Source organism: Denticeps clupeoides, chromosome 8 (assembly GCF_900700375.1).
Source record: "Denticeps clupeoides chromosome 8, fDenClu1.1, whole genome shotgun sequence".
Classification (NCBI taxonomy): Eukaryota; Metazoa; Chordata; class Actinopteri; order Clupeiformes; family Denticipitidae; genus Denticeps; species Denticeps clupeoides.
This window is the reverse complement of record NC_041714.1, coordinates 13,174,526-13,202,003: the sequence shown is the minus strand read 5'-3', so window position 1 is coordinate 13,202,003 and position 27,478 is coordinate 13,174,526. Positions and strand designations below refer to the sequence as shown.

Sequence of the window (27,478 nt, the reverse complement as noted above, 5' to 3'; positions counted from 1 at the left end):
TGGATGCATTAGCCCTGTTTTTATCTATTTCTGATTGGCCTGTGGGGATTCTGAAATGACAGAGCGACTTCTGCGTGGTTCTGCGATGGAAATGACAGAGGAACAGTAACGGTATGAAATGAGAGGCTCGGCACGTCTACCCTTTCATTCAGGAAGCGAATGCTGGCCGGTAGGATGGTTGTCATGGGAAACGGTCCTGTCGGCTCACTGGCGTCTGCTCGCTTTGTAGGAAACGCAGGACGTGCATCAGCCGGTGATAAATGCACATTGCACTCATAATTATCATGTTAAGGAACCCTGCACACATACCTACCAAGCTAAATCACCTTTTCACTCCTTCCCGTGTTGGAATTTTATTTAATTTTATTTATTTATGTCCTCCTGTTGTCTCCTGTGACATGCCGCTCCTGCTGCTGCTCATCAGAAATCACACCTTTACCTATCAAATGGGTTCCGACCCACTGCCAGTGCCAGTGAAATTGGTTTAATTAGCATTTCCACTAAATACATTTTCATATTTAGATTCCCAGTCTTGCTGCTGGAGACTTTTGACTCCAACCATGCATTTACTACAATAAGGCGATGAGATAACATTATGTGAGAATTTTAATTTCATTTCATTGTTACATATTTATTTTTAATTATTTCAAGGATGAGGACGTGTAGACACATATTCTAATGTCTGACTGGGAGCAATAGACACAAGAAAATTAAAGAAATGAGAATAAATTTGACATTTGACAATATGACATAATGCACCACTCCCATAGAGGAACCTTGACGATGTATTCCTCATTTCTAGTCTGTGCCTTTGCTATTTGGTTTTATCTACTGCAGTATCATCCTGATGTTTTGTGATTTAAGAATTTTCTAGTAATTTTGTAACAAATTGATCAAATATTGAATTATCTAAAGAGACTGTTATCCTATTGGTCTCTGTAATACAATATTGCATTATTATATCTGTAGACTTTTGCTTGTAGAGAGAGACCAACCTTCAGTTCTTGTAGCAGCTCTCTAGATATCAGCATGAAACCACTTTCACTTTTTAATCATTATTATTTGTGTGTTTTTAGATTTTTAAGAAGAGTTACTTTTGGGAAGATGAAAAAACTTTAATAATTGGTTTCACTACAGTGACCTGGGAGGAGGACGTCTTGGCTCTCAACTTTCCTTTTTCACTTCATTTGTTCCTGATGTAAAACTGAATGGAATCTCTGTGCATTGCAGCCTGGCACTGCACCCTGAGCGCTCCCTGGTGGCCACAGGGCAGGTGGGGAAGGACCCCTACATCTGCGTGTGGGACACTTTCAACAGGCAGACCATCTCCATCCTTAAAGACGTCCACTCGCACGGAGTGGCTTGCCTGGCCTTCAGCTCAGATGGACAGGTGAGACCCTCCGGCCCCAGAGCAGACCTCCTGATCAATAACTGTGTTGCCATGGCGACCACGTCTCCTTTGCAGGAAATGCGGTCTGCCACTGTTGAGAGTGCGATGGCCGTGCAGATCCCTGTTCTGGATTATAGCTGGGTAGTGTTTTATATTATGGGAATATATAAAATAAGTGATTAGATGAGGAGAACCAGTTGGAATTCATAAATCATACTATGATTCCCAAGTGTGATTCTAATAACAATAAAAATTATTAAACAGTGACATTTTGTAAATATGTCATGATCACGTCCATTTTCAATATCTTATCAATAACCATGATCAAGGACATAAATGTCTATAATAAATAAATCCCACTTGTTCAAAGAAATATAAAGCATGGCTTACAGTCATTTGAGGTTTTTCTGATTTGATTTTTGTTTTGTCCAACGGGATTAGGTGGCCGTTCTATCAGAGCCCCCTTGTTTATCAGGGCTAAGCAGCTCAGGCTAATGCAGCAGACATCAGAAGTGGATTTCAGGTCCTCTGGCTTAATCCTGTTATTCTCACCAGTGGGGAGATGGACAGAAACAGTCCAGCTGCCCTTCCAGCTTCGTGTGCTGGGCCAATTCGGTTGCAGGACTGGTTAACCAGTGCAAACCAGAATACTGACCATTAGCTTCTCCTCATGGAGTCAGATGGGAAGAAAACCTCAGTCAGGCCTGGAGGCTCTCCAGGGTCACGCGTTCTGTTGTAGTGAGGGGGTGAGTAGGGGTCCTGCTTTCTCCTGTACTGTACAACATTTGGAAGCCTTTCGAAGCCCACATTTTCATTGGTCAGTGAAAGGGTGTACTCAACGTGCGGTTTAATACGGTTCACAATATGCTGAAATATACACATATGCTGCATACAAATTATGACTGAAAATGTTTTATTAATTTCTGTGCCAAATAGATTTCCCTTTCCCCTTTTTCCCCGTTTTATGACAAAAAAATCTAAATTAATGCAAAAACTGGCTGGACATGGGACACAACTCATCTTATGCGTCCCAGCAGACGCATGACGTGGGGAACTTAGACCTGCTGGAGTGGGTAAAACACTTGATATGGGGCCAGTCCGGCTTCCCTCACCGTCACTCTAACTCCTGCAAGCACTAGGGCACTTCCTAGTGCACCCAGGCAACAAAGGTAGATTAGTTCTTTGCTTTCAGTGTAAAAATGGTATCGCAATTCATTTGTATTGTAATCCACACACATTTATATAGATTTTTAGCCACTTCACGGTCTGTCATCATCCCTAGACAATTGTTTAAATGAAATTTCAGTAATAAAAATGCATCAAGTGTGGGCCGGCGGATGAGGATTAGTGGCCCTGCTGAGATAATGACAGTCAGAATTAGTGAATCATTTGGTGTGACTGGTGTCCTGTGGAACAAAATAGAGGCCAAAGATTATATTATAGAACAACATCATATTGAAATGTCAGATTACCTCGTGTGTGTCGCACAGTAGTAATACATGTCCCAGATTTGACCAGTTTGCCTTTGACCACCATATGCAGTGATGTGAGATGTGCAGCTTTGGCCCAGAGTTAAAGCCAGTCCTGCCAGACGCTGCAATTTCACGCTCTGCTCTCCTTCTCCTCTCACCATGGGCCGAACAGAATGATCTTAAATGCCAGGCGATTTCGCCAGCGTGAATGTTAATGAGCAATTTTCCTTCGCTGCTTCTGGTCTCTAAAGCACTTCTTCTCTGGTCCCACCACGTCCCATTCTGCAGCTCTCAGGCTGAGCCACTCTTAAGATGAATGGATATTTCCCATAATCCTATCCCTTTTTCTCTCTGTCTCTGCCTCTTGTGACTCAGCGCTTGGTCTCTGTGGGGCTGGATGCTAAAAATACGGTGTGTGTCTGGGACTGGAAGAAGGGAAAAGTTCTGGCCACTGCCACAGGACACTCAGACAGGGTAGGAATGTGTGACTTTTCATTTTGTGTGTGTGAGTATGTGTGTTTAAAAGTGTATGTTCATGAACGTACATTTGCTTTAGATCTTTGATATCACCTGGGACCCCTTCCAGCAGAACCGACTTGTGAGCTGCGGTGTGAAACACATTAAGGTGAGAACAGGAATCGGTAAACATGCAGCTGTTGCCATGAAGCCAGCTTTGGTTCTTAACCCATTCTCCTCTCGTCTCCTGTCTTGACAGTTCTGGGCCATGTGTGGGAATGCCCTGACCCCCAAAAGAGGGATCTTCGGGAAGACTGGTGACTTGCAGACCATCCTGTGTGTAGCGTCAGCGAAAGACGATGTAACATACTCTGGTGCCCTGAATGGTGACATATATGTTTGGAAAGGACTGAACCTGGCACGCACCATCCAGGCAGCTCATGGGGTAAAGAACCCTATTTTATACATACTGTAGGCATGGAGCCACAATGAAATGTGTCTTCTGTATCTAACCCATCACCCTTGGTGAGCAGTGGGCAGCCATGAAAGGGGAGCAGTGTGTGGGGACAGTACTTTGCTCAAGGCGACCTCAGTGGCACCTTGACTGTTCAGGATTTGAACCCCAACCTGTTGGTTTTGAGTCCACTTCCTTACAGTCGTGGCCAAAAGTTTGCTGCTTCAGTGTTTTTTAGATCTTTTTGTCATTTGTTTCTGTGGTGTGCCTCAGTATAATTATAAGCATTTTATAAGTTTCAAAGGCTTTTATTGACATTAACGTCAAGTATTTGCAAAGAGTCAATATTTGCAGCGTTGGCCCTTTTTTTCAAGAGCTCTGCAGTTCGTCCTGGCATGCTATCAATCAACATCAAATCCTGACTGGTGGCAACCCATTCCTTCATAATCAGTGTTTGGAGTTTGTCAGAATTTGCAGGGGTTTTTTGACCACCCGTCTCTTGAGGATTGACCACAAGTTCTCAATTGGATTAAGGTCCGGGGAGATTCTTGGCCATGGACCCATATTTTCAATGTTTTGTTCCCCGAGTCACTTAGTTGCATGGCCTGATTGCACGGTGCTCCATCATGCTGGAGAAGGCGTTGTCCTTCACCAAACTGTTCTTGGAGGGTTATGATAAGGTTCTGTCGGAGGATGTTTTGGTACCATTCTTTATTCATGGCTGTGTTCTTAGGCAACTCCCCTGGATGAGAAGCAGCCCCACACACGAATGGTTTATGAATGCTTTACTGTTGGCACGAGACAGGACTGATGGCAGCGCTCACCTTTTCTTCTCCAGACAATAATTTTTCCAGATGCCCCAAACTATCAGAAAGGGGCTTCATCAGAGAAAATGACTTTATCCCAGTGCTCAGCAGTCCAATCCCTGCACGTTTTGCAGAACATCAGTCTGTGCTTGATGTTTGTCTTGGAGAGAAGTGGCTTCTTTGCTTCCCTTCTTGACACCAGGCCATCCTCACTGTGCATGCAGATGCCCACACACCTGCCTGCTGCCATTCCTGAGCAAGCTGTGCTCTGGTGGCACCCCGATTCCGCATCCGAATCATCTTTAGGAGACGGTCCTGGTGCTTGCTGGACTTTCTTGGGCACCCTGAAGCCTTCTTCACAATACTGGAACCTCTCACCATGAGTTTTTTGATGATCTGATAAAATGTGGATTTAGGTGAAATCTTAGTAACAGCAATATCCTTGCCTGTAAAGGACTTTTTATGCAACGCAATGATGACTGCACACGTTTCCTTGACAGAGGAAGAGGAAGAACATTGATTTCAAGCATTACCCTCCTTTTAAAGCATTCAGTCTGCTATTCTAACTCAGTCAACATGACAGAATGATCTCCAGCCTTGTGTTCGTCAATACTCTCACCTGTGGCAGGGCTGAAATGCAGTGGAAATGCATTTTTTGGGACTAGGTTCATTTTCATGGCAAAGAGGGACTTCATCTGATCACTTTTCATAACAATCTGGAGTATATGCAAATTGACATAATAAAGAAAGAAGCAGCAAACTTTGTGAAAACTAGTATTTGTGCCATTCTCAAAACTTTTGGCGGGACTAAGCCACCAATGAATGGCGTCCTTTTTTTCATTTGATTGGTTTTGTCATTGTGATACACAACAAAAAAATCTGATTCAAAGCGTGTTATACTGGCAACAGTGAGTATGGCAACAACATGCATTCATATCAAAAGCATAATACTTTTAAGTCACAATAAACCATTTGAAGTTGATTATTATATTGCCAGTTTTGAAGCTGTACAGACAATAAATAAAATCTCTATTTGCAAAAAAAAAAAAAAAATTGTCACATCCGTATGCAAATCATTTTGGAACCTCATTTTTTTTTCTTTGTGTTAATCATTTTTCCTAAAGCACCATGGTGCCTGCAGTAATTATCAAGGTTCCATCATCAACAGTTTTGTACCAAATATTCCTGCTGTAGTGTGTTTTACTCACATGTCTATGTGTTCTTTAGGCCGGGATCTTCAGCATGTATTCATGTGAGGAAGGTTTTGCCACTGGAGGGCGAGACGGATGCATTCGTCTGTGGGATGTAGATTTCAAACCCATCACCAAAATTGACCTACGGGAGACGGAGCAGGGCTACAAAGGTGAGACAGGAGATGTGATTGGTGGAGAGAAGAGAGAAGACAAAAAGCTCACTGTCTTTTCACACTTTGGGATAAATGTGTCATTAATGAGTGTGGCACCCATACCCCTTGCATTCAGAGAAAGTGATTGTTTTTGTCATTGTGATGCACACCATACGGTGCACACAATGAAATGTGTCCTCTGCGTTTAACCTATTAGTGAGTATTGGGCATCCATGAAAGGGACACAATGTAGGTGTCTCTAGGCAGCAGCACCGCAGCTTTTGGGGCAGTGGTGGCCTAGCAGGTAATGAAGCGGCCTCGTAATCAGAAGGTTGTCGGTTCAAATCCTGAACTGCCAAGGTGCCACTGAGGTGCCACTGAGCAAAGCACAGTCCCCACACACTGCTCCCCTGGTGCCTGTTATGGCTGCCCACTGCTCACCAAGGGTGATGGTTAAAAGCAGATTTCACATTTCGTTGTGTCACCGTGTGCTGCAGTGTTTCAAAATGACAATCACTTCACAATCACAGAGCTTTTGGCCACTTAGTGCTTGTTTGCACTGCAGAATTGCAGGGAAATAAAATGAATCCGTTATTTTGTTCAGACACTCCTGTGTCTGAGCTCTGGTGTTTGATTTCAGGGGTGTCTGCAGATGACAGGAACGATTCGTTTATGGAAAATGGCTAATTATGTCTCATTAAGCTGTCACTGTAATTATGCTTTTTTGTAATCAGCAGGTGTCTGTTTATGGTAAAAGGTTGTGGCTGGAGAGAGTTTCACTTTTTATCAGTGTGTGCGTGCACAGAATGGAATAGTGCACAAATATTCTATATCATGAGCATCTTTCTATATTCTAAGGCATCTTAACCAGGTCAGGGTCAAAAGATGAGATAAGAAAGTGGACAGTACAAGGTAAGAGCAGCTGTTAGCATAAAGACTGTACCAACAGTATTGTAAGTTAAGTTCATATTTTGTACATTTATCTGTGGTCTGCAGCAAAAGTGTTCAGTGTCAACGAGAAAGAAATAAGTGTACATAAATTAGCAGATTTTAATTTAATGTGTGTAGGTAGCATTAGCTCCAAAAAAGAAAAAAAAAAAAGATTTGCAAAAAATCTTTTACCAGCATCACATATTTAAAATAAATATATGGCCTTAATGCAGCTGCTTTTGTAAATGGACTTCAGAGTACATCAGAGTACATCTCAGGTCAGCGTTTGAATTGAATTACTCTCTGCCATAAGCACTGCAAAGCGCTGGACACACAATTAAGTTTTGATGGTGCGTGATGTCACTGCTTGACTATATTTTTATGCTTGTGGCGGTGTGTACTAGCTAAACAGGTATGAAGATCAGATACAGACTACGACACACTGATGTACATCACTCTGGACCAGAGCATCTGCTGAATGCCACACTTGTAAATGACATAACCCTGTTTAAAGTGCCTCCGTCTCTGTAATAGTTTTAATATTATAGCAAGCTTTAGTCTTAAGAATTAACAGGGATTACTTGTGATTAACCATGATCAATTCTTTGCTTTAGTAAAAAAATATTAGCTGACATCAAATTATACATTTTATAAAAGTATTGTAGCAGTTGATGTATTTTCTGTGTTCATGTTTTCATCATCTATTCATGAATGATCTTTTTAATGTGAGTGTTGAGGTGCTCATCTCTTTTGGTCTTTGGCTTTTCATGACATCTGCTGTGAAGTTCTCTCCCTTTTGAGCCACTTACACTTTCGTTCTCTTTAAACTTGAGGCTTATAGCTTCATTAGGTGGCCATCAAAGGCATATGAAAGATCAGTCTTTGGTGGCACACAGCCGATGAACACTAATGTGTGACCTTTCAGCGCCAAGGCAGATTAATTAAAGCCTAAAGCCAACGAGGACTCAACAGCACGTCCACTATTGATCCTTCCTCTGATCACTGCCTCTCACCTGGAGGAAAAGCGGATCTGCTGTTTCATTTCTCATGGTCATGTGATCTACCTCTATCTATACTATAATAAAGGTTCACTGCTCTTCATCTCCAAGTTTATCAGTGTGTAAGATACATTTGACAGTATGGTGACTTCTATTCAGCTGACTGGGAGACACATTCCAGTTCCCTACAGAAAGTTCATTTCAATGTGTCTTTTTTTCTCTGTATTCAACCAGTATTTATTTTTGAACATATTGGTCATGATGAGAAAGACGACAGTAGGTGCTGTAGTTAATAAGATCCTCCCAGAGCTGAGCTTCTAATTAAACTCACACTGATCTCATTACAAAATCAAACAGAAAAAAAACACATTTCGAGCTCTTTCAGTGAGCCATAATATTAGAATTCATTGTGACCTCTGTCAGTCTCTGTCCTTTTGGACATTGCATAGCGATTAAATAAGCACCAATCCAACCTGAAAAAATACAGAAATTAATAAAAACTATTCTGACAATTATGCAATAATAATCTTCATTTGATCACTGCCTCTCACCTGGAGGAAAAGCAGATCTGGCAGTTTCTTTTCTCATGTGATCTTCCTCTTTCTATAATTTAATAATTTGGGCATTATTTGTAGTCTAAATTAAAGGTTTACCCTTCCATTAATGCAACCTTGATGTAAGCTTCTACATTAAACCTGCACTAAACAATATGCTGACCTCCAGGTAAACAAGGTCATCACAAAAAGTCCTAATGCAAATTCATATTATCATTGAGGCCATTGACAAGCATAATGTCACAAAAACTCTAACTAAATCCATGTTCTAAATAAAAAAATTCTCCTGCGTTAATCAGTGGATAAAGGAGTTTGATGCAGTATCTGCAGCATTGTCAAGTTCCAACAGTCAGCGTAAAACACCATTAATTGAGACATAGGTGCTTTTTCGGTTGGTAGGTTGCTGCAGTCTTTTCTTGTCTTTGTGTTATTCTGCTGAAGGAAATTTGAAACTCTCCATCTCTCACTCTTAGGCATGTCCATTCGCAGCGTGTGCTGGAACGCGGACCGTATCCTGGCCGGCACCCAGGACAGCGAGATCTTTGAGGTCATGGTGCGGGACCGAGACAAGCCTTTGCTCATCATGCAGGGCCATTGCGAGGGAGAGCTATGGGCTCTGGATGTCCATCCAAAAAAACCTCTGGTGGTTACCGGCAGCGATGACCGCTCCGTACGGTCAGTGCTTTCACCCCTGAACCCCCAGAAACGCTTATCAGCAATTGAGTTTTCAAGTAAAACAGTCAAAACAATGTCTGTCCTAATGAGCCTGTGTGCCTGTTAGAATACGGAACTGGGATCTGACGGAGCATCGGGGAAAAGAGAAGGAAAGAAAAGTGGAACGTTTGATCAGTATTACATGAATAAAAAGTGTCAGGTTTTTGTGATGTAAAAAGTGACACCATTTGAACAGGTTATATGGTTGAAAGGTTTTTAAATGGTTTATCATGGTCTCACTTTTGGCAATTGGCAATTTTAACAGGGGTGTGGACACTTTTTGTGTTTCTTGTAAGAGCATACATCTAAAAAGGAGGCATATTCCTGTAACAGCAGTGTGGCTGATTCTGATGCTTCTGTCAGGCTGTGGAGTCTTGCGGATCATGCACTGATCGCACGCTGCAACATGGAGGAGGCGGTGCGCAGCGTAGCTTTCAGCAACGATGGCTCACAGTTGGCCCTGGGCATGAAGGATGGTTCCTTCACCGTGCTGCGTGTCAGGTGAATTCTGTGTATTTTATTTTATTATTATGTGTATGTTTGTATGGCAGACATGCCTTCACTTATATTTCATTCCAGGTAAAAATTGGATATGCAATATGTCAAAAAATAGTGCTACTGCAATATACACATTTGTATTATATACCAGTTGGAATATTGGCATACGGATGCAAAAATTGTTGCATTATATTCTCACATAAATTATTAGATATTCCATTAATGACCCAAGTGTAGCATTGCACATTATAATAATTTAAACCATCTTGCTTATTATTCTGAAACAGAAGAATTATTCCTGCTGGAATGAAGTATTCATTCGTCTTCAAATGAATTTAACAAATATTGTAAAGTGGGCATGCTGCAGGGTCCAAATTCCATTACTTCCTCAGGTTTTTTATGATGTGTCGCTGTAAATCTGTCTTTTAGAAGTCATTAATCCACACTCTGCACTTTGCATTAATTCCTGCTGCAATGTTTATGACTTTTCTGTCCAGGGACATTTATCCACAGACCAACATTGGACCCAAAATTGGAGTGTTTTTTATAGAAGCGGTTGAGTGTAGGACTAAATATTCATAAATGTTGGACACTTTTTTATCTGTTGAAAATACAGATGGCTTGGCTATTAACAGAAATTGTGACAGTAGTGATTAAGCCAAAGAATGATCCGTCTCAGCAGAGATGATGAACGCGTCCGCCGAAGAAATAGCTTTTCAGTGAAACAAACAGCCCTAATGAGATGCTGCTGATTTAATTTGTCATCCCCTTCCGCACCTCCTCCCCTGGCAGAGAATGACTGCAGAAGCGGAGGCTGGCCGGCCGGATGCCGGTCTTTCATCAAGGTTCATTCTCATTAGTGCAATGAATCAACTTCCTCCATCTGGCGTTGCTACGAGTTGGCTGAATAAATGGACTGGCCCGTTTCTTTCTCCTGGCTCCCTCAGCGGAGTTAGCAGCGTCTTCTGTGGACTTCTCCCTGCCTGTCACATGACCAAGGGTCTTTTCTCCTCTGTGATGTGGGTGCCAGGGACATGACAGAGGTGGTGCACATCAAAGACAGGAAGGAGGTCATCCATGAGTTGAAGTTCTCCCCCGATGGCGTGTACCTGGCCGTAGGCTCCAACGACGGCCTGGTGGACATCTACGCCGTGGCCCAGCGCTACAAGAAGGTCGGGGAGTGTAACAAGTCCTCCAGCTTCATCACGCACCTGGACTGGTCCATCGATAGCAAGTTCCTGCAGACCAACGACGGGGCCGGCGAGCGCCTCTTCTACAGGATGCCCAGTGAGTCACTGCCAGGGCTGGGCGATAAGGCAAAAAAAAATCACAATATAATTTGAGATATAAGCCAAATTTTACCAATATTTTTTTTTCTGATTCAGTTTGAGAGCATCTGGATTGAAACCTACATAAACCATCATTTCATTAACACATTGAATAATATAACATAGGCAGTGGTGGTCTAGCGGTAAGGAAACTCATAATCAGAAGGCTGCCCCCGGGTGCCTGTCATGGCTGCCCACTGCTGACTAAGGGTGATGGTTAAAAGCAGAGGACACATTTCGTCGTGCGCACCGTGTGCTGTGCTCTTTCACAATGACAATCACTTCACTTTCACTTTCATATGTCAAATTGCTAAATATAAAAAATCTAAACATTCACTTTTAAAGACAGTTAAATGTAAAGGTTGCGAAGCAGTTTGACATATAAATCAAAACAACATGCCATTACAATGACAATTTGTACCATAATGGCACATAACCAAACTAATAACTGATGTTATTTGGAGGATCAGAGGAGAACTGTATGTCCTTAAAGCATGTCTTTCCCTGCCCATGGCTCTGTTCTATTCTAGCTTTGCCCTCCCAAGCAACTCACAAAGTAATCATAAACTATGCAACTGGGGTGACATAATGTGACACCAAAGCTAATTTTGGGAAAACTTTAATGCACCAGCCAATCATTCTGGTTAAATCCTCTGTGTTGTCGTGAGAAACAGCGAGAAACAATGACTGGTTTCCGCTGTGGTGCTCCATGTGCGACAGACACACCAACAGCAGTCGTGTCGCTCCTAGTGGCAGTTTTTGTGAAATTTTCTGCCCCGTGTGATTGAGTAAATTGTAAATTGTGTGACTTTTATCATAATTACTAATCGCGCTCGTATAATCAAATCAGCACCAATCCCCTTATTGTCCATTTCTTCTCTCTTTCTTCCCAAAGTTGGTAAACACCTCACTACCAAGGAGGAGACCAAGGGAATCCACTGGGTCTCCTGGACCTGTGTGATTGGGCCAGAAGTGAGTGGGATCTGGCCCAAGTACACCAAGATCAGCGACATCAACGGGGTGGATGCCAACTTCAGCAGCGGCGTGCTGGTCACCGGAGACGACTTTGGCCTGGTCAAGCTTTTCCGCTTCCCTTGTTTGAAGAAAGGTTTGTGCTCTTTATACAGATGGAGAGATTGACTGTGGTAATAACTGTTTATTGTCTGCTCTAGGATACTTATAGCCTCTGGTTTGTTTTCATTTTAGGAGCAAAATTTAAAAAGTACATCGGCCACTCTGCCCACGTAACAAATGTGCACTGGTCACATGACCTCCAGTGGGTTGTCACCTCAGGCGGCGCTGACCACTCCATGTTCCAGTGGAGGTTTCTGCCTGAGGGCATTATGAACGGCATCCCAGAGGCGCTTTACCAAGGTGACTTCATTTGTTCATGGCTTCCTGTTTTATGAACTGTATGTTAAAAGCAGATTCAAGGGAGGTTTATTGTCAATACAACAGTATACATTGTATTTAATAGTGCGAGTGTAAAGAAAAAAAATGTATACATAGAGATAAAAATATTACACATGAATTTTACCTGAAGACTACCTGAAGAGACTATAAAAACTATAAAACAAAATTCTGTACACTAAACAAGGATAACATCAAATAAGACGCTCAAAGTCGCTTTGCATTGGACTGGTTCAAGAATATAGAATATTTCAAATGAGACCCACAAGACAAGACAAACATAAGCAAAATGCCAATGTGCAAATTGGCAGATTTAGTGTGAAATGTTAAAGGTGCATAATGATGGCAGTGCATTGAGAGCTCTAAATGCACTGTATGACACCAGCAGTCATACAGAGCGTAGCTCATGAACATGAGATTCTGTAGGCTCTGTATTGTCCATCCTTTCCCATCATCTACAGAACTCTGTCAGATTCTTTCTGGTAAATGAGCTGCTCTTTCAGATGGATGCACTGATTCCAACAGTGAGGAGTCCGACTCTGACCTGTCAGACGTCCCCGAGCTGGACTCCGACATCGAGCAGGAGACCCAGATCAGTTACGACCGGCAGGTGTGTTCAGCTTACAATCACAACTGTGGGGTGCAGTGGGGCAGTGGTGGCCTAGCGGTTAAGGAAGGTTAGAAGGTTGCCGGTTCGAATCCCGATCCACTGAGGTGCCACCGAGGTGCCACTGAGCAAAGCACCGTCCCCTCACACTGCTCCCCGGGTGCCTTTCATCACTGCCCACTGCTCACTAAGGGTGACGGTTAAAAGCAGAGGACACATTTTGAGGACACGCATTGTTTCACAATGACAATCACCTAATTTTTACTACTTAACTATAACACACACACACACACACATAGACATGCATTATATGAAGATAAGATTTGAATTAAGATTCACTACAGGTGGACTAGGAACCAGAAACAACAGTGTTCTGTGCGAGAGAGATTCATAGAGACGTTCTTCAGTCTGAAATTCAGTAGAATACGGATGGATCCATGTTTAGTTTTTTCCTACATCCTTCTCCCTTCTCCTTATCTCCTCCAGCAGCTGTGGACTCTTTAGCCACCGCTGCTGAGGGGGAGGCTGGTCTTCAAAAGCGTCTGTTGTGTGTTCTCTCTTGATATCGGGCAGCGCCCGCCTGATGCCTGATCAATGAGGTTCCTGATTTAAAGTTGAAGGACTCGTTTAGGACATTTACACTGCGGGTTCCATCACTGCTGTCTTGGTTGTCAGCTGAGATGCAGTAGACACGTAGTTCAGTGCACTGAATTCTAAAAGTATCGTTCATATTCAGTGTGAAGAGGATTTATTCTGCTCCATAGACAGCCTGTCAGCAGAGAGAGAGGGAACAGACATTATTTTGGTATTCTTCATCTGAACATTTTACTACTCCTGTGTCATGTTTTTCTGCCTTTTCCGCACAACTGTTTAGTAATTTTGTAAATATTTGAAGCTCCTCTTGTGAGCTGGGCTCAGTGACAGACTGAACAGGGGGTTGATGACTGGTTAATAAGCTGGGCTCACCTCTCTTTCTCTCAGGTGTATAAGGAGGACCTGCCCCAGCTGAAGCAGCAGGGCAGGGAGAAGAAGCAGTTGGTCGGGTCTCTGAAACGACAGAGGGCTCCGGGTGTGAGCCTTCAGCTTCAGTTTGTTCATGGGTAAAAATTCCATACTGGAGGAGATATTAAAAGGAAAAATTATATAAAACCTGATAATGCATTATAGTACTAATTATTAGGTAGGCATGTCTGTCATGCAGGGAGCACAGAGCAGCAACCATTTGTTTTTTTGTGGCTGGTGAAAACATTTATTCTACAATAAATACCTTCTGATTGGCTGTTGTTTGCATTTGGGGAATTTTTCTCTGTAATAATTTTAAATTAGCAAGCTTTACCCTGAAGAACTAATCAAGAATGAAGTAATTGTGATTAATTTATTGCAAAATGTGTGAATGATTATGTTTAATTGATTGACAGCTCTACTAATTATACAGAATGCATTATACTATGTATATATTACAAGTATATACTATGCATTATACTATGTATATATACAAAGGCAGTAGGAGGTTGCTCAATAGATTACTCAGTTCTTAAAGAAACAAAAAAGCTGTGTTTTAGTTTCTGTCTGTGTATTTCTGTCTTAAATTCTACATATAAACATAAATTCACTTATACTATTCTGCTCACAGCAAGAAATTTTACCTGAAAAGCAGCAAAAACTAAAGGCTTCATACCAGTTTTAAACTCTCCCCTCCAAACTCCACTTACTACCATTGTGTCCCTGAGCCAGACACTTGACTGAGTGGCTCCAGGGAGGCTGCCTCTGTCCCTGGATAAGGGTGTCTGAAAAGTGGCGTAAATGTAAATGCTTCAGGGAGAATTTATTTTTTAATAAAACTTTGTCTCAGATCTCACATGAACTAAGAAAATTCTGTATTGCCAGGTCTGTGCACATGGATGTTTAAATTCTCTCCTCCTCTCTCTGTAGCTACAGGGGCTACGACTGTAGGAACAACCTGTTCTATGCTCAGACTGGGGAAGTGGTGTACCATGTGGCAGCAGTGGGCGTGGTCTACAACCGACAGCAGCATTCCCAGCGCTTTTACCTGGGCCACGACGACGACATCCTCAGCCTGACCGTCCATCCACTCAAAGACTATGCCGCCAGTGGCCAGGTACCGAAATCTGGTGATCCAGATTTGTGTGATCAGACTGAGTGTGTTCATCCTTCGTTGTGATCGTCTCCAGGTCGGGAGAGATCCAGCCATCCATGTGTGGGACATCCAGACCCTGAAGTGCCTCTCCCTCCTGAAGGGGCATCACCAGAGGGGAGTGTGTGCCCTGGACTTCTCAGGTAAGACAGTATTTAACCAGCATTCAAACCTAGTTTCAAATAAATGTTTATTTAAGGTTTATTTAAGGTTTCTGGCCGTTGGTGTCTCTCAAGCAACACTGTAAAATACAATACACTAGTAGTGTATTGGTAGTAGCCTAGTGGGTAACACACTCGCCTATGAACCAGAAGACCCAGGTTCAAATCCCACTTACCATCTTTGTGTCTCTGGGCAAGACACTTAACCCTAAGTTGCTCCAGGGGGACTGTCCCTGTAAATACGAATTGTAACTCACTGTAAATACTAATTGTACGTCGCTCTGGATAAGGGCGTCTGATAAATGCCGTAAATGTAAATGTCTTGTCATTTTCTCCAGGTGATGGGAAGAACCTGGTGTCAGTTGGCATTGATGACCACCACACCATCATCCTCTGGGACTGGAAGAAAGGAGAGAAGCTGGCCACCGCCAGGTACAGACTTCCACAGCTCCAGCTAGATGCCCTCTGACCTCTGGTAAAGATGATGCTGACTGTGTCTCATTGCCCCTCTGCCTCCTTAGGGGACACAAAGACAAGCTGTTTGTGGTGAAGTGCAACCCCCTGCTAATGGATAAACTGGTTACTGTGGGCATGAAGCACATCAAGTTCTGGCAGCAAACAGGTATGTTCTGCTCTTCTGTTTGCATTTCTGCTGATTTTTTTGGTAATTTGCCCCACCGTAAATATTGAATCATGACTACTAGGTTGATGTTTCACTTTCAACATCTGCAGGTACCAATTTTCCCAATTCTGGGAAAAAGGCAAGAGTTTAAGCTGTAATTGTTGAATTAATTGTAACTGGGTGTATTTTAATGGATTTATGAAGGTGGAGGCCTCACGTTCAGACGAGGGGCATTTGGAAACCTGGGGAAACCTGAAACAATGATGTCTGTGTGTTATGGCCGGGCCGACGACCTGGTTTTCTCCGGCGCCGCCACAGGAGATGTGTACGTCTGGAAGGAGCCCACGCTTCTGAAAACGGTCAAAGCCCATGATGGACCCGTGTTCGCCATGTTCTCTCTGGATAAAGTATGGCAGCCGTTGTTTCTGTTACCTGACTGGTGGAGAGAAAATGCGGGTTCCTCATGTCTGCATGCTGTGCTTTAGGGCTTTGTTACCGGTGGGAAAGACGGCGTGGTGGAGCTGTGGGACGACATGTTTGAGAGATGCTTGAAGACCTACGCCATTAAGAGAGCCACTCTGTCCTCTGGATCTAAAGGTGCAAACACTCAGCCACAATAAATGCATAATTACACAAACACAAATCAGTAGTTGTGAATGACTGCCCCTGTGGTCCACTAGGGGAGTCTATGGAAACTCCACAACACACCCTTTATTTGATGGCGTTAAAGTGTGTGTGGCCTCTCCTGCAGGGCTTCTGCTTGAAGACAACCCTTCCATTCGTGCCATAACTCTGGGACATGGACACATTCTGGTTGGAACTAAGAATGGAGAGATACTTGAAATTGATAAGGGTGGACCCATGACCCTGCTGGTTCAGGTGAGTGTGTGTTCAATACCTGCCATGGATGGAATGCGTGGGGCAGGGTCTGATAATTGTTGTACTTGTGTCCTTTTGCTCACAGGGTCACATGGAGGGGGAGGTGTGGGGACTAGCTGCTCACCCGCTTCTGGCCATATGTGCCACAGTCAGTGATGACCGAACTCTGCGCATCTGGGAACTGTCTTCCAGCCACCGTATGGTTGCTGTTCGAAAGCTCAAAAAAGGTGAAGAAATGTTTCCCACAATGCCCTTCTTCACTGAGGTAAACCCCACCTGGACTGTTTTAATATGAAATATATATATGTGTGTGTGTTTGTGCGTGTGTGTGTGTGACAGGTGGAAGATGCTGTGCCTTCTCCCCAGATGGGAAAGCCTTAGCTGTGGGCCTCAATGATGGCAGCTTCCTGGTGGTGAATGCAGACACCCTGGAGGACCTGGTGTCGTTCCATCACAGGAAGGATGTCATCTCCGACGTGAGATTTTCACAAGGTAAAGCACCCAGGTGCCGACCCACACCTCTGCAATTGTTTTCGTGCTGATCTCTCCTCACGACTTTGTTCACCGCCGTCATGGTAATTCATGGAGTGAGAACATGCATGCACTGCCGCCTGCCTCGCTGCTCTGAGAAGGTGAATGGATCACATTGTGATGGTCATTTTCAGACGCTGGTAAATACCTAGCAGTGGCCTCCCATGACAACTTTGTGGACATCTACAACGTCCTGACCAGCAAGAGAGTTGGGATCTGCAAAGGAGCATCCAGCTACATCACACACATTGACTGGGACACTTGTGGTGAGCTCTTTTTTTTTTTGGAGTTTATGAGTATTAACTGATGATTTTTCTGACCAATGAAATAAAACATTTTCTGCAGGGAAATTACTACAGGTCAACTCTGGTGCCAAAGAGCAGCTCTTCTTTGAAGCCCCAAGAGGAAAGAAGCAAACAATCCGAAATTCAGAGGTAGGCGGGGCCACCAGCCCAGGATATTTGCAGAACACAGGAACGTTGTTTTCTGCTGGGTGCCACTTTGTTAATGGTGTTGATTATTAATCGATCTAGACGTTTCAGTCATTTTGTGTGTGTGTGTGTGTGTGTGTGTGTGTGTGTTAGATTGAGAAGATTGAATGGGCCACCTGGACATGTGTCCTTGGCCCCACCTGTGATGGAATCTGGCCCACCCACAGCGACATCACAGATGTCAACGCTGCCTCTCTGACAAAAGACAGGAAGTTTTTGGCCACTGGAGACGACTTTGGCTTCCTGAAGCTCTTCAGCTATCCAGTCCGGGTAGGTGGCGCTGTTTATGTTTCAGACCTGCCGTTGTACTCTTCGTTCATTTTGTAATACGCTGGCTGCTCATGGGGGGGTCTCTACAGGGTCAGTATGCCAGGTTTAAGAGGTACGTGGGCCACAGTGCCCAAGTGACCAATGTGCGGTGGGCACAGGATGACAAAACACTGCTCACGACTGGGGGAGCCGATGCTGCATTGATGATCTGGTCTCTGGAGACTGAAGGAAAACGGGACGGCCGACCGATGGACAGTGAGGAGTCAGAGGAAGACACAGATGAGGACGGAGGTGAACCTGTCAGTTATTACTTTACATCACATTCATTGATAATCAGATGCTTTTATCCAAAGTGACAGGCAGAGGAAGAAGAATTGTCAAGCTTCAGGCCAGTGGAGCCTAAAAGAAGACACAGGAGCATGGAGTGTTAAGAGAGGGACATTGTTAACGAGACAGAGTGATAGAAATGCTCTCCTGGTGGTTGGTAGCTGGATAGCCTGGACTGAGGTCAGGCTGTGTAGGGTTGGTTATACCCAATGATTGTCTGGATGGAGTATCAGGCTTTATAGATGGGTTCAGATCTACAAGGTGAGGAGCCACACACTGCTTCCTATCTCTCCGTTCTTTCATGGCTGCCCACTGCTCACTAAGAGTGATTTGATAAAATGCAAAGGACGCATTCATTCAAGTGCGCTGCACTTGCTTTGTATACCAATTTCACTTTACTTTCACTTTGACTTTCAAGTCACTCTGTAGCCGAGCGTCTGAATTCAATTGATGTATAGCCAGTGGACTATCATGAAGTTTAATTACATGAGTCGTCACCAGTTGTGTGGTCACCATATCAGTGCATGACGGTAGAGTAGACCGCATAATGATGATAATAAATATTTCACAGAATCGTGTAGCTGTGGTGCAGCAGGTCTACAGCCTCTCTGTGGCCTTCTTTTTCAGGGTATGACAGCGACGTTGCCAAGGAGAAGAGCATAGACTACACCACAAAGATCTACGCGCTGAGCATCCGTCACATGTGTGGCACCAAGCCTCACCAGCAGCAGAAGGAGGTCTCAGCTGAGGAGAGGTAAACCTGTGTGGATTGCTATGTGTATGTGTGTCTGTGGTTGTTTTGTTAATTATTTGTGAGTGAACACTATTACCTTCTCCAAAATGTAAGAAGCAACATACCTTTTAGAGTAAATCGACTGTCCTGAGCCATCATAATGGTGATGTATGTGCGTAATAAATATGCTTCAGAACAGTCTGTACCTCCTGTTAAAATATATTGGGAATGAAAGACAGCAGCCATTTGAATTGTGAAATATCAAATTTCTCCATTTGAAGTAAAAAAAAAATCTCATTAGATATGGAAAGCAGTTCTCACAATACTTATGTCTTTCTAGCGCCCCCTGCTGGTATGATGTTCATACTGTCATCTTTTACTCTGGCTGAACAGTAATACATGTGATTAAATTGGATGTTTTTTTTATTTGTTAGAGGTGGTTTATTTTGAGAGGTGAAAATGTGATGCTTCTAATACATCCAAATATTTTCAGTTTTTTAAACAGAACTCTGGTTAACTATGTTTTTCATTTTCACGTTGTCGTGTGTGTGTGTGTCTGTGTGTGCTCCATCGCTCCCTGCATGTCATAGGCCTTGTTGCTATGATACTGTGGATTGCTGAGTGCATGCCTGTTGGTTCTACTGCCCTATAATACGATGTGGGTGTGTGAAGAGTGTTGTACTTTCTTCCTTTTATATAATCTGAATGGCATATTTGTTATATGGCTAGATACATGTATTTTAACATATCGTTGTGAAGTGATTGACATTGTGAAACACAACACAGCACACGGTGACACAACAAAATGTGTCCTCTGATTTGAACCCATCACCCGTGGTGATCAGTGGGCTGCCATGAAAGGCGCCCAGGAGCAGTTTGTGTGGACGGTACTTTGTGGTGGTTTAGGATTCGAACCGGCAAGCTTCTGGTCTGTTTCCTTACCCGCTAAGCCACCACTGCTCCTAGCATACAATTGCACGTGTTGCACGCAATTGCACATTTACATTTTAATGAATGTCTGTTGCAATGCATTGTGTTTCTTTTTATGTATAATATATAAATGACGGCAGTTGCATGGGTGTAAAATCTAAGCCGTGTTAATGAATCCTTTCATAGGAAATCTGCATGACATGCCATGTCCCTGTGATGGTGCATCACAGGGGCTGCTTGTTTTATCATCACCATATTAACGCCTTATCTCCTCCCTGCAGAAGCTCTTAATGTATCTGTTGTGTTTTAACTTGCATCCCTTTGGAGGCAGGGCATTGTCAAGTAAGTACCACCCATTTAGACACGATTCAGTCAGTAAAGGTTTCATGTATGTGTTTATATATATAAAATATGGTTGAATATTTTATGTCCTAAGTGGTTAATGTCCTAAATGTCCACCTAAGTGGTCAGAAAGAGTCTGTTTATTTGTGGTGCTGGTGCTGGTGTTGTCGCTCCTCTTCTCTCTGTCTGCCTCTCACTCTCTCCCACACTCTGCGTCTTTTCTGAGAAGACATCCACTCGTGTTATGACCTTGTTTTCCCATAATTCCTTGGGGTCTCGAGGCAACTGACACATATTTTTCTCCCTGTGCTCTCGGCCCCTCTCCTTTAACCCTTGTAGGAGCAATAGTGCACACATACCACAGGGATACCAGGGTATGACCCCCCTTCCCCCTTACCAATCTCTAGACTGGTGCACTTGTCCATTCCATCCCTCTCTCCTTCTCTTCTTCCTCCTCCCCCTCCTTCTGCTCCTCTTCCTAAGCTCTTTATCTCTCTGGCATGTTGGAAGGAAAGAGCATGGTTTGCTGTGACAGGCAAAATAAAAAAGGAATGATCGGCCACTCTTAGCGTCTTTAGTTTGCTTGTGCATGAGGCTTTAGCCACAATGCTGACCACGCCCAGGGGTGACCAGCCTCACTAAATCTCTCCCTTGGCTTCTCTTCTGCACTCCAGGGGATCCAGGTAATATGAGACTCTGATCTGTTGTCACTGTGGCTCCAGGTCCGACTGTTCCTGTCTGTTCCCGTCTGATGTTCCGACCCGTTCACCTGATTCACCCGTTCATTCATATATGCACTCAGTCTGTAACCTGACCAACGTTCTGTACCAGACCAGGTTATGGGTTCACCTAAAGATGTAGGGAACCAGTTCCAGCCTGTGTGTGTGGTATGCAACATATGAAATTGCAGTTTGAGTCTGGTACAGTACGTTCACTGCATCATGGATGATTTCTCAGTACGAAGCACTGCTGGTAAAGTACTGACTTGTGACGATTAAAACATATAGAGAATAGGTCTGACACACAGACACACACACACACACACACACACACACACACAGAGTCACTCTTTATGGCTCATAGGGGTGTAGTGGGATAGATGAGCTCATGCTGGTTAGTAATTTACCAGAGACTTCGCCCTGTACAAATGTGCTGATAAGACATCATTCATTCACCAACACACTTATCACTGCGTGCCATCCTGTACTGTAACTGTTTTTATGTGTATGTTTTTGTGTGTGTGTGTGTGTGTGTGTGTGTGTGTGCACTGCTGGGTGCAGGTGTTATGTAACCCTGAAAAATCTGAAGCAATGTATTGTCATAAAAGACTGTGTCTATATGGGTTTTATGTTTTTATGGGTGTACTCATGATACATTTCTGTGTGTTTTTGTGTGTGTGTGTGTGTGTGTGTGTGATCTTTTACCTGGTTTAGTTACATCACTATTACTGTGATTGTAGGAATGACACTGACCCACCTTCTCACTTACAGTCCAGCACTGAGGGTTATGGTTTAATGATCATGTTGGAATATCTGTGTGAAGGTGACAAAAGGAACAATGGCAGTGACTTTACTTGTAATAGTAATGCATCACAATGTCACATTTCTTGTAATCATTCCTCTTGAGAGACTAGTGCTGTGAAAATTCATTTAAAATAATTATCGTGTGACAATAAATGAACAATGTCAACACATAGCTGCTTAACCCACAATAAACTCCACTGATTGGTCAATGTGTATGAGTTCAGGGAATTTGCGAGATTTTATTTGATTGACTGGTGTTTGCTCCACACTTTTTGCCATGTACAACGCAAATTAGCCAATCGCAAACTCAAAAGTCTAACATTTGTGAGTTTAATGATTTGACGTTTATGAATGAACTCTTTGGTTTCCACACACAGACCTCCAGTCAGCCGAGCTGCTCCCCTTCCAGAGAAGCTGCAGAAGAACAACATCACCAAGAAGAAGAAGCTGGTGGAGGTGAGTGGAGAAATGAAATTGTATGTGTTCTCTTCACTGGGGGGGGAGAAGTGTTGTGACCTGTGTTGTGTATCTCAGGACCTGGTTCTAGAACACGTGTTTGGGTTTCGTGGCTTTGACTGTCGCAACAACCTTCACTACCTCAATGATGGAGCAGATATCATCTTTCACACCGCTGCCACGGCAATGGTCCACAGCCTCACCACGGGTACTGATGAACTTCACCATCTCCACCCACGAACAATACAGTCCTTAGTGGCTTCTTCTGTCCACCAAAACAACTCACGGTGTTGTTCATGGTGTTGGTCTCCACAGGCACTCAGAGCTTCTACTTGGAGCACACCGATGACATCCTCTGCCTAACGGTCAATCAGCATCCAAAATATAAAAATGTCATTGCCACCGGCCAAATCGGTAGGTTCAGATATATGTGGTCATGCATGCGTTTGAGATGGTCCAGAACGTGCTTGTGCAGATGTGTGAATGTTGAGATGAACTCTGGAGGGCACTGTGTGCAGCAGGATATGTGTTTGGCCTGCACTGCATGCTGCATGGTGTGTCTGTGTGTTTGCATGCATTCGTGTGTGTGGCAGTGTCGGGCAGCAGCATCAGATGGAGGTGACTCACGGCAGCTGTGTTCTCTTGCCGCTTCGTTTCTTGATTTGCGGCTCAGGTGATGTGACTGAGCAGCCAGGTAAGAGCCGTGCAGGGCCGGCCCACTACCCCTGTCCCTCCTTCATGTGTGCCGGGTCTGGCGCTCTGTCTCTGGGTCCTACTGCCCTGCAGTTTCCCTGCATGTTGGTTGTGATGTGATTACTGAGGCAGAACTGCAGACATGTTTCTCTGTGATGTTCTCCTTTCTCCTTTTCTGATGTGTCTCTTGTTTTATTGGATGCATTAATATTTCATTTGTGTCTAGTTCTGTTCCTGCTATCTGATGTTGTGGAGACTGCTGTGAGCTAGCATGTGGTGAAATATTTACCTGTATTATCCCCCATGTCCGCTAGGCGTGTTACCCCAATGTGCACCTATCAACATGTTCTTTTGTTCTATGGAGTACATTGAGACCTTGAACAGTGCCCAGACTCCACCCATTCTTTCTGTGTGGGTGTGGTTTTGTGTGTGTGTGTGTGTCAGGTACCACCCCCTGCATCCATGTGTGGGATGCCATGAGCAAGCAGACCCTCTCCATCCTGCGCTGCTCCCATGCAAAGGGTATCAGCTACGTCAACTTCAGCGCTACGGGCAAGCTGCTGCTGTCGGTGGGTGTAGACCCTGACCACACCATTACCGTGTGGCGCTGGCAAGAAGGTGAGAAATCCACAGAAAGGTTTAATACAGCTTTCTTGTGTAATACTGCCCCCTAGTGGAAGTGTCCAAAACTTTTACACATTGCACCTTTAATGAAGTGTCTTTATTCAATACATACGAAATGAACATATAGGTACAGGTCACGTTGTACGTTCCCACCTATTAAAATTATATATATTCACTGTATGTGTCCCAGGGACCAAAGTTACCAGCAGAGGGGGTCATCCGGACCGGATTTTTGTGGTGGAATTCCGTCCGGATTCAGACTCCCAATTTGTGTCGGTGGGGATCAAGCACATAAAGTTCTGGACTCTGGCAGGTGGCGCACTCATGTACAAGAAGGGTGTGGTGGCGGGCGTGGAAGATGCCAGGATGCAGACTATGTTGTCTGTAGCATTTGGTGCCGTGAGTATAGAAAAATATCATCTGTACAAGATCCAGTTCTGCACAATTAATTTCACTGATCATCATTATATATTTAAATCTAGTTCAATAAATCTAGTTATAGATATGCTGTAAATGTAAATATGACTGTAACAACACATTATTAATTGTAGTTGTGATTATGGCACAACAAAAATCTTTATTAGTAAATCCAATGTCCTGTAGTTTCTGTACATTCATTTATGGCATTAAAGACATAATTTTCAAGTCTTTCAAACAGGGGAAGCTCCTATTTAGGCCTATAAATTATAAAATTCACAATGTTATTTGTACATGAATTATGCCCTCTGCTGGCAGTTAACAAGTTTCCTCTCAATGGCTAGGAGATCTTGGGGTTGTGGGTATATGACTTGACCCATTTAAAACAGGGTAAGTGCCTCTCTAAACCTGCTGATGTAGCACCAATTGTTACCACTAATGAGAAGAGTTTGTATAACTGAGGCATTGCAATATCCATCTTCATAACTTTACAATGCTGAAACAAGGAGCAAAGTCGATAATGCTATAATATTGTTTTTTTATTTAAAGAATGATTTGTAGAAACAAATATGGCTTATATCACTAGCCCCCTGAACTCGATTGCCAGCGTATACCTAAAACAAGTTGTCAATCAAGAAGGGGTTCCGCCCTTTATACAGCTCATATTTTAGTACATTTATCCAATGACCATCTAGCTTCTCTGCAGTCTCACGGTCGTGGTTGTTCTCTCCAGAATAACTTGACATTCACCGGTGCCATAAATGGGGATGTGTACGTGTGGAGAGATCACTCCCTGGCGCGGGTGGTGGCCAAGGCGCACACAGGGCCGGTGTTCACCATGTACACCACCCTGAGGGACGGCCTTATTGTCACAGGCGGGAAGGAGCGTCCGTGAGTCACACCAAACCACACAGACATGGCACTTCCTGTATTGAACTGATTATGATGAAGCATGTATGTGTGTGCATCAGGACTAAAGAGGGTGGGGCAGTGAAGCTGTGGGATCAGGAGATGAAGCGCTGTCGGGCGTTTCAGTTGGAGACGGGTCAGGTGGTGGAGTGTGTTAGATCTGTGTGTAGGGGGAAGGTGAGTGCAGTGCACATGCGCACACACAGACACACACACCTTCACTCTCACCACCCTGCATGTGTGGCATGGTTCTCATCAGCATCCCTGCTGTTTACACTCTTCTGCTCTTCATCCAGCTCCCACTCTTCACCTGTTTGAAATGTTGAGATTCTGTAAAGGTAACGAAAGTGTGATTCTATTGATCAGATGTAGACGTCTGCTGCCCATCTAGCTACAAGACTCTCCCATGTTAGGACATGTAGAAAAGTTCTTTAGAATATGTTTTTCGGTTTTCTGGGTCATGCGGTGCTGGTTTATGATTTGTCATTTTTCTGCATTTGTAGGGAAAGATCCTTGTGGGTACGAAGGACGGGGAGATAATTGAAGTGGGTGAGAAGAACGCTGCATCCAACATCCTCATTAACGGCCACATGCATGGGGAGATCTGGGGTCTGGCCACCCACCCGTCTAAAAACGTCTTCATCACTGCTAGTGACGATGGAACCATCCGAATATGGGACCTGGCTGATAAGGTGAGGAAGGAACGGGAACCACCCAACTCTGACCCCGACTGACACCCTTTGTCTTCTCTGCCCACAGAAGCTCTTAAACAAGGTGAGTCTGGGTCACCCAGCAAAGTGCACCTGCTACAGCCCTGACGGCGAGATGGTGGCGGTGGGGATGAAGAACGGTGAGTTTGTTATCCTCCTCACCAACTCGCTCAAGATGTGGGGGAAGAAGAGGGACCGAAGTTCAGCGATTCAAGACATCCGGTAACTAGACCCCACAGATTCAGCTGAATTTGTCAACTTGTACACAGAGTCAATTTTAAGTCAAGTTAATATTTCAACTTTTTAGCAATACTTGTCGTTGAAAGAAAACTTTATGGATACACTAGTTTATAATGCATGAAACAACAATCAGTTGCTACATGTTAATGTGACAAAACGCAGATCCTTTTTTTAAACCTTAAAATATATTAAATTAATAGCAGTGATTATTGCATGAATTTTGACAGCCCTAGTTATTTTACATTTCAGTCCATATTACATGATGTATATAAGGAACACTATGAAATAGCATTTTACAGATGGGACAGAATCATATTTCTGTAATCCCAGTTCTGTTACATCTGAGGCTTAATCTGTAGGGCTACATCAACACAAATCACACAAGGTCCCCTAACATAATTTTTTTTGCTTTTATATAGGTCTTATATTGGTCCCTTTTAGATACTTTACGAAATTCAGACTTGGTGCAGAATTACATCCACTTTTAGTCAATCACATGATGAGATTTCCATAGAATTCGCCATTTTGGTGTGTGTTGCTTTAAATGCTAATGAGGAGGAGAGCAGGCCTATAGAAGAGAGTGGGCATTCGCAGTGTCATCAACACCATTCACCAACCACAATGTTGGGCACAGACAATAAGTCGTGTCTGTGTTTTTCTTGAAAAAAATCTTCAGTCTTCAAGACTGAACTAAAAAATACATTTGTACTAATTTTTACATTCAATCACCAACCAACTGCAATGCTTCGCATGTTGGGAAGCCATGACGGTCGGTGAAATAATGTTCTAGGGGAGGGATGGGAAATTGGGAAATGACCATATATGGGGACAAATTCCAGATCAGACTTTTAGAGCTGCCGCTCTCTGTGCGGTGAAGCACAATGGCCAAACAACTCTTTACACCTCTCGCCATTTCTATTGAAATTTTTATGATATGTGACCTTTAAGATGCTTGATTCAATTGACCATTCCGCCTGCAGTTGGAGCTGAAGTCAAGGCTCAGGTTCAGTCTCATTTGCACGCAGGTTCAGTCCGGACAGGCGTCTGCTGGCGGTGGGCTCGGCGGAGAGTACTGTGGACTTTTACGATCTAACACAGGGCCCCGCCCTCAACCGTGTCGGCTACTGCAAGGACATCCCCAGCTTTGTCATCCAGATGGACTTCTCTGCTGACAGCAGGTTCCTGGAGGTACTGCAGATAACATTCTCATGTTCTGTTGCAGTTTGGGGGGAAAAATCAGTTTTTCATGACCTTCATAGAGAAGTAATTCCCATTACGTCAAAACCTTCAATTCCACCATTTAGAAACTTCAAAAAATATATTTTTTAGCATTTCAACTTGTCATATAAATATTTTAGAAACAATAAGAGTGCCCTGTAAAAGCGCTGTTCTTCAGGTGTCAACCGGAGTTTACAAGCGTCAGGTCCATGAGGTTCCTACAGGGAAGCTGGTGACCGAACAGCCAGCCATCGACCGGATCACCTGGGCCACATGGACCAGGTA

At 43.7% G+C, this 27,478-nt stretch overlaps 1 protein-coding gene across 6 annotated transcripts in view; it reads left to right on the top strand.

Moving 5' to 3' along the window:
* The window catches only part of LOC114795321 (echinoderm microtubule-associated protein-like 6), a 37,747-nt gene that overhangs the window by 8,473 nt on the left and 1,796 nt on the right, over positions 1-27,478 (top strand). Inside the window, exons 2-41 of one of the 6 annotated variants that reach the window (XM_028988442.1) lie at positions 1,231-1,390; positions 3,238-3,336; positions 3,419-3,487; positions 3,578-3,763; positions 5,806-5,941; positions 8,879-9,080; positions 9,483-9,620; positions 10,648-10,904; positions 11,841-12,053; positions 12,152-12,319; positions 12,859-12,965; positions 13,944-14,062; positions 14,895-15,081; positions 15,155-15,260; positions 15,617-15,710; positions 15,800-15,900; positions 16,105-16,307; positions 16,386-16,497; positions 16,652-16,779; positions 16,865-17,006; positions 17,119-17,271; positions 17,445-17,576; positions 17,656-17,744; positions 17,895-18,071; positions 18,161-18,362; positions 19,026-19,152; positions 20,389-20,403; positions 21,078-21,086; positions 22,304-22,382; positions 22,461-22,590; positions 22,698-22,796; positions 23,056-23,076; positions 23,520-23,693; positions 23,890-24,098; positions 24,850-25,007; positions 25,088-25,202; positions 25,529-25,717; positions 25,785-25,957; positions 27,001-27,163; positions 27,372-27,475. In XM_028988442.1, coding sequence (XP_028844275.1) covers positions 1,231-1,390; positions 3,238-3,336; positions 3,419-3,487; positions 3,578-3,763; positions 5,806-5,941; positions 8,879-9,080; positions 9,483-9,620; positions 10,648-10,904; positions 11,841-12,053; positions 12,152-12,319; positions 12,859-12,965; positions 13,944-14,062; positions 14,895-15,081; positions 15,155-15,260; positions 15,617-15,710; positions 15,800-15,900; positions 16,105-16,307; positions 16,386-16,497; positions 16,652-16,779; positions 16,865-17,006; positions 17,119-17,271; positions 17,445-17,576; positions 17,656-17,744; positions 17,895-18,071; positions 18,161-18,362; positions 19,026-19,152; positions 20,389-20,403; positions 21,078-21,086; positions 22,304-22,382; positions 22,461-22,590; positions 22,698-22,796; positions 23,056-23,076; positions 23,520-23,693; positions 23,890-24,098; positions 24,850-25,007; positions 25,088-25,202; positions 25,529-25,717; positions 25,785-25,957; positions 27,001-27,163; positions 27,372-27,475 — 5,445 coding nt within the window. Of the gene's footprint in view, positions 1-1,230; positions 1,391-3,237; positions 3,337-3,418; positions 3,488-3,577; positions 3,764-5,805; positions 5,942-8,878; positions 9,081-9,482; positions 9,621-10,647; positions 10,905-11,840; positions 12,054-12,151; positions 12,320-12,858; positions 12,966-13,943; positions 14,063-14,894; positions 15,082-15,154; positions 15,261-15,616; positions 15,711-15,799; positions 15,901-16,104; positions 16,308-16,385; positions 16,498-16,651; positions 16,780-16,864; positions 17,007-17,118; positions 17,272-17,444; positions 17,577-17,655; positions 17,745-17,894; positions 18,072-18,160; positions 18,363-19,025; positions 19,153-20,388; positions 20,404-21,077; positions 21,087-22,303; positions 22,383-22,460; positions 22,591-22,697; positions 22,797-23,055; positions 23,077-23,519; positions 23,694-23,889; positions 24,099-24,849; positions 25,008-25,087; positions 25,203-25,321; positions 25,364-25,528; positions 25,718-25,784; positions 25,958-27,000; positions 27,164-27,371; positions 27,476-27,478 lie in introns of those variants that run through there. The other 5 variants (XM_028988444.1, XM_028988445.1, XM_028988446.1 and 2 more) reach the window with 5 other exon arrangements.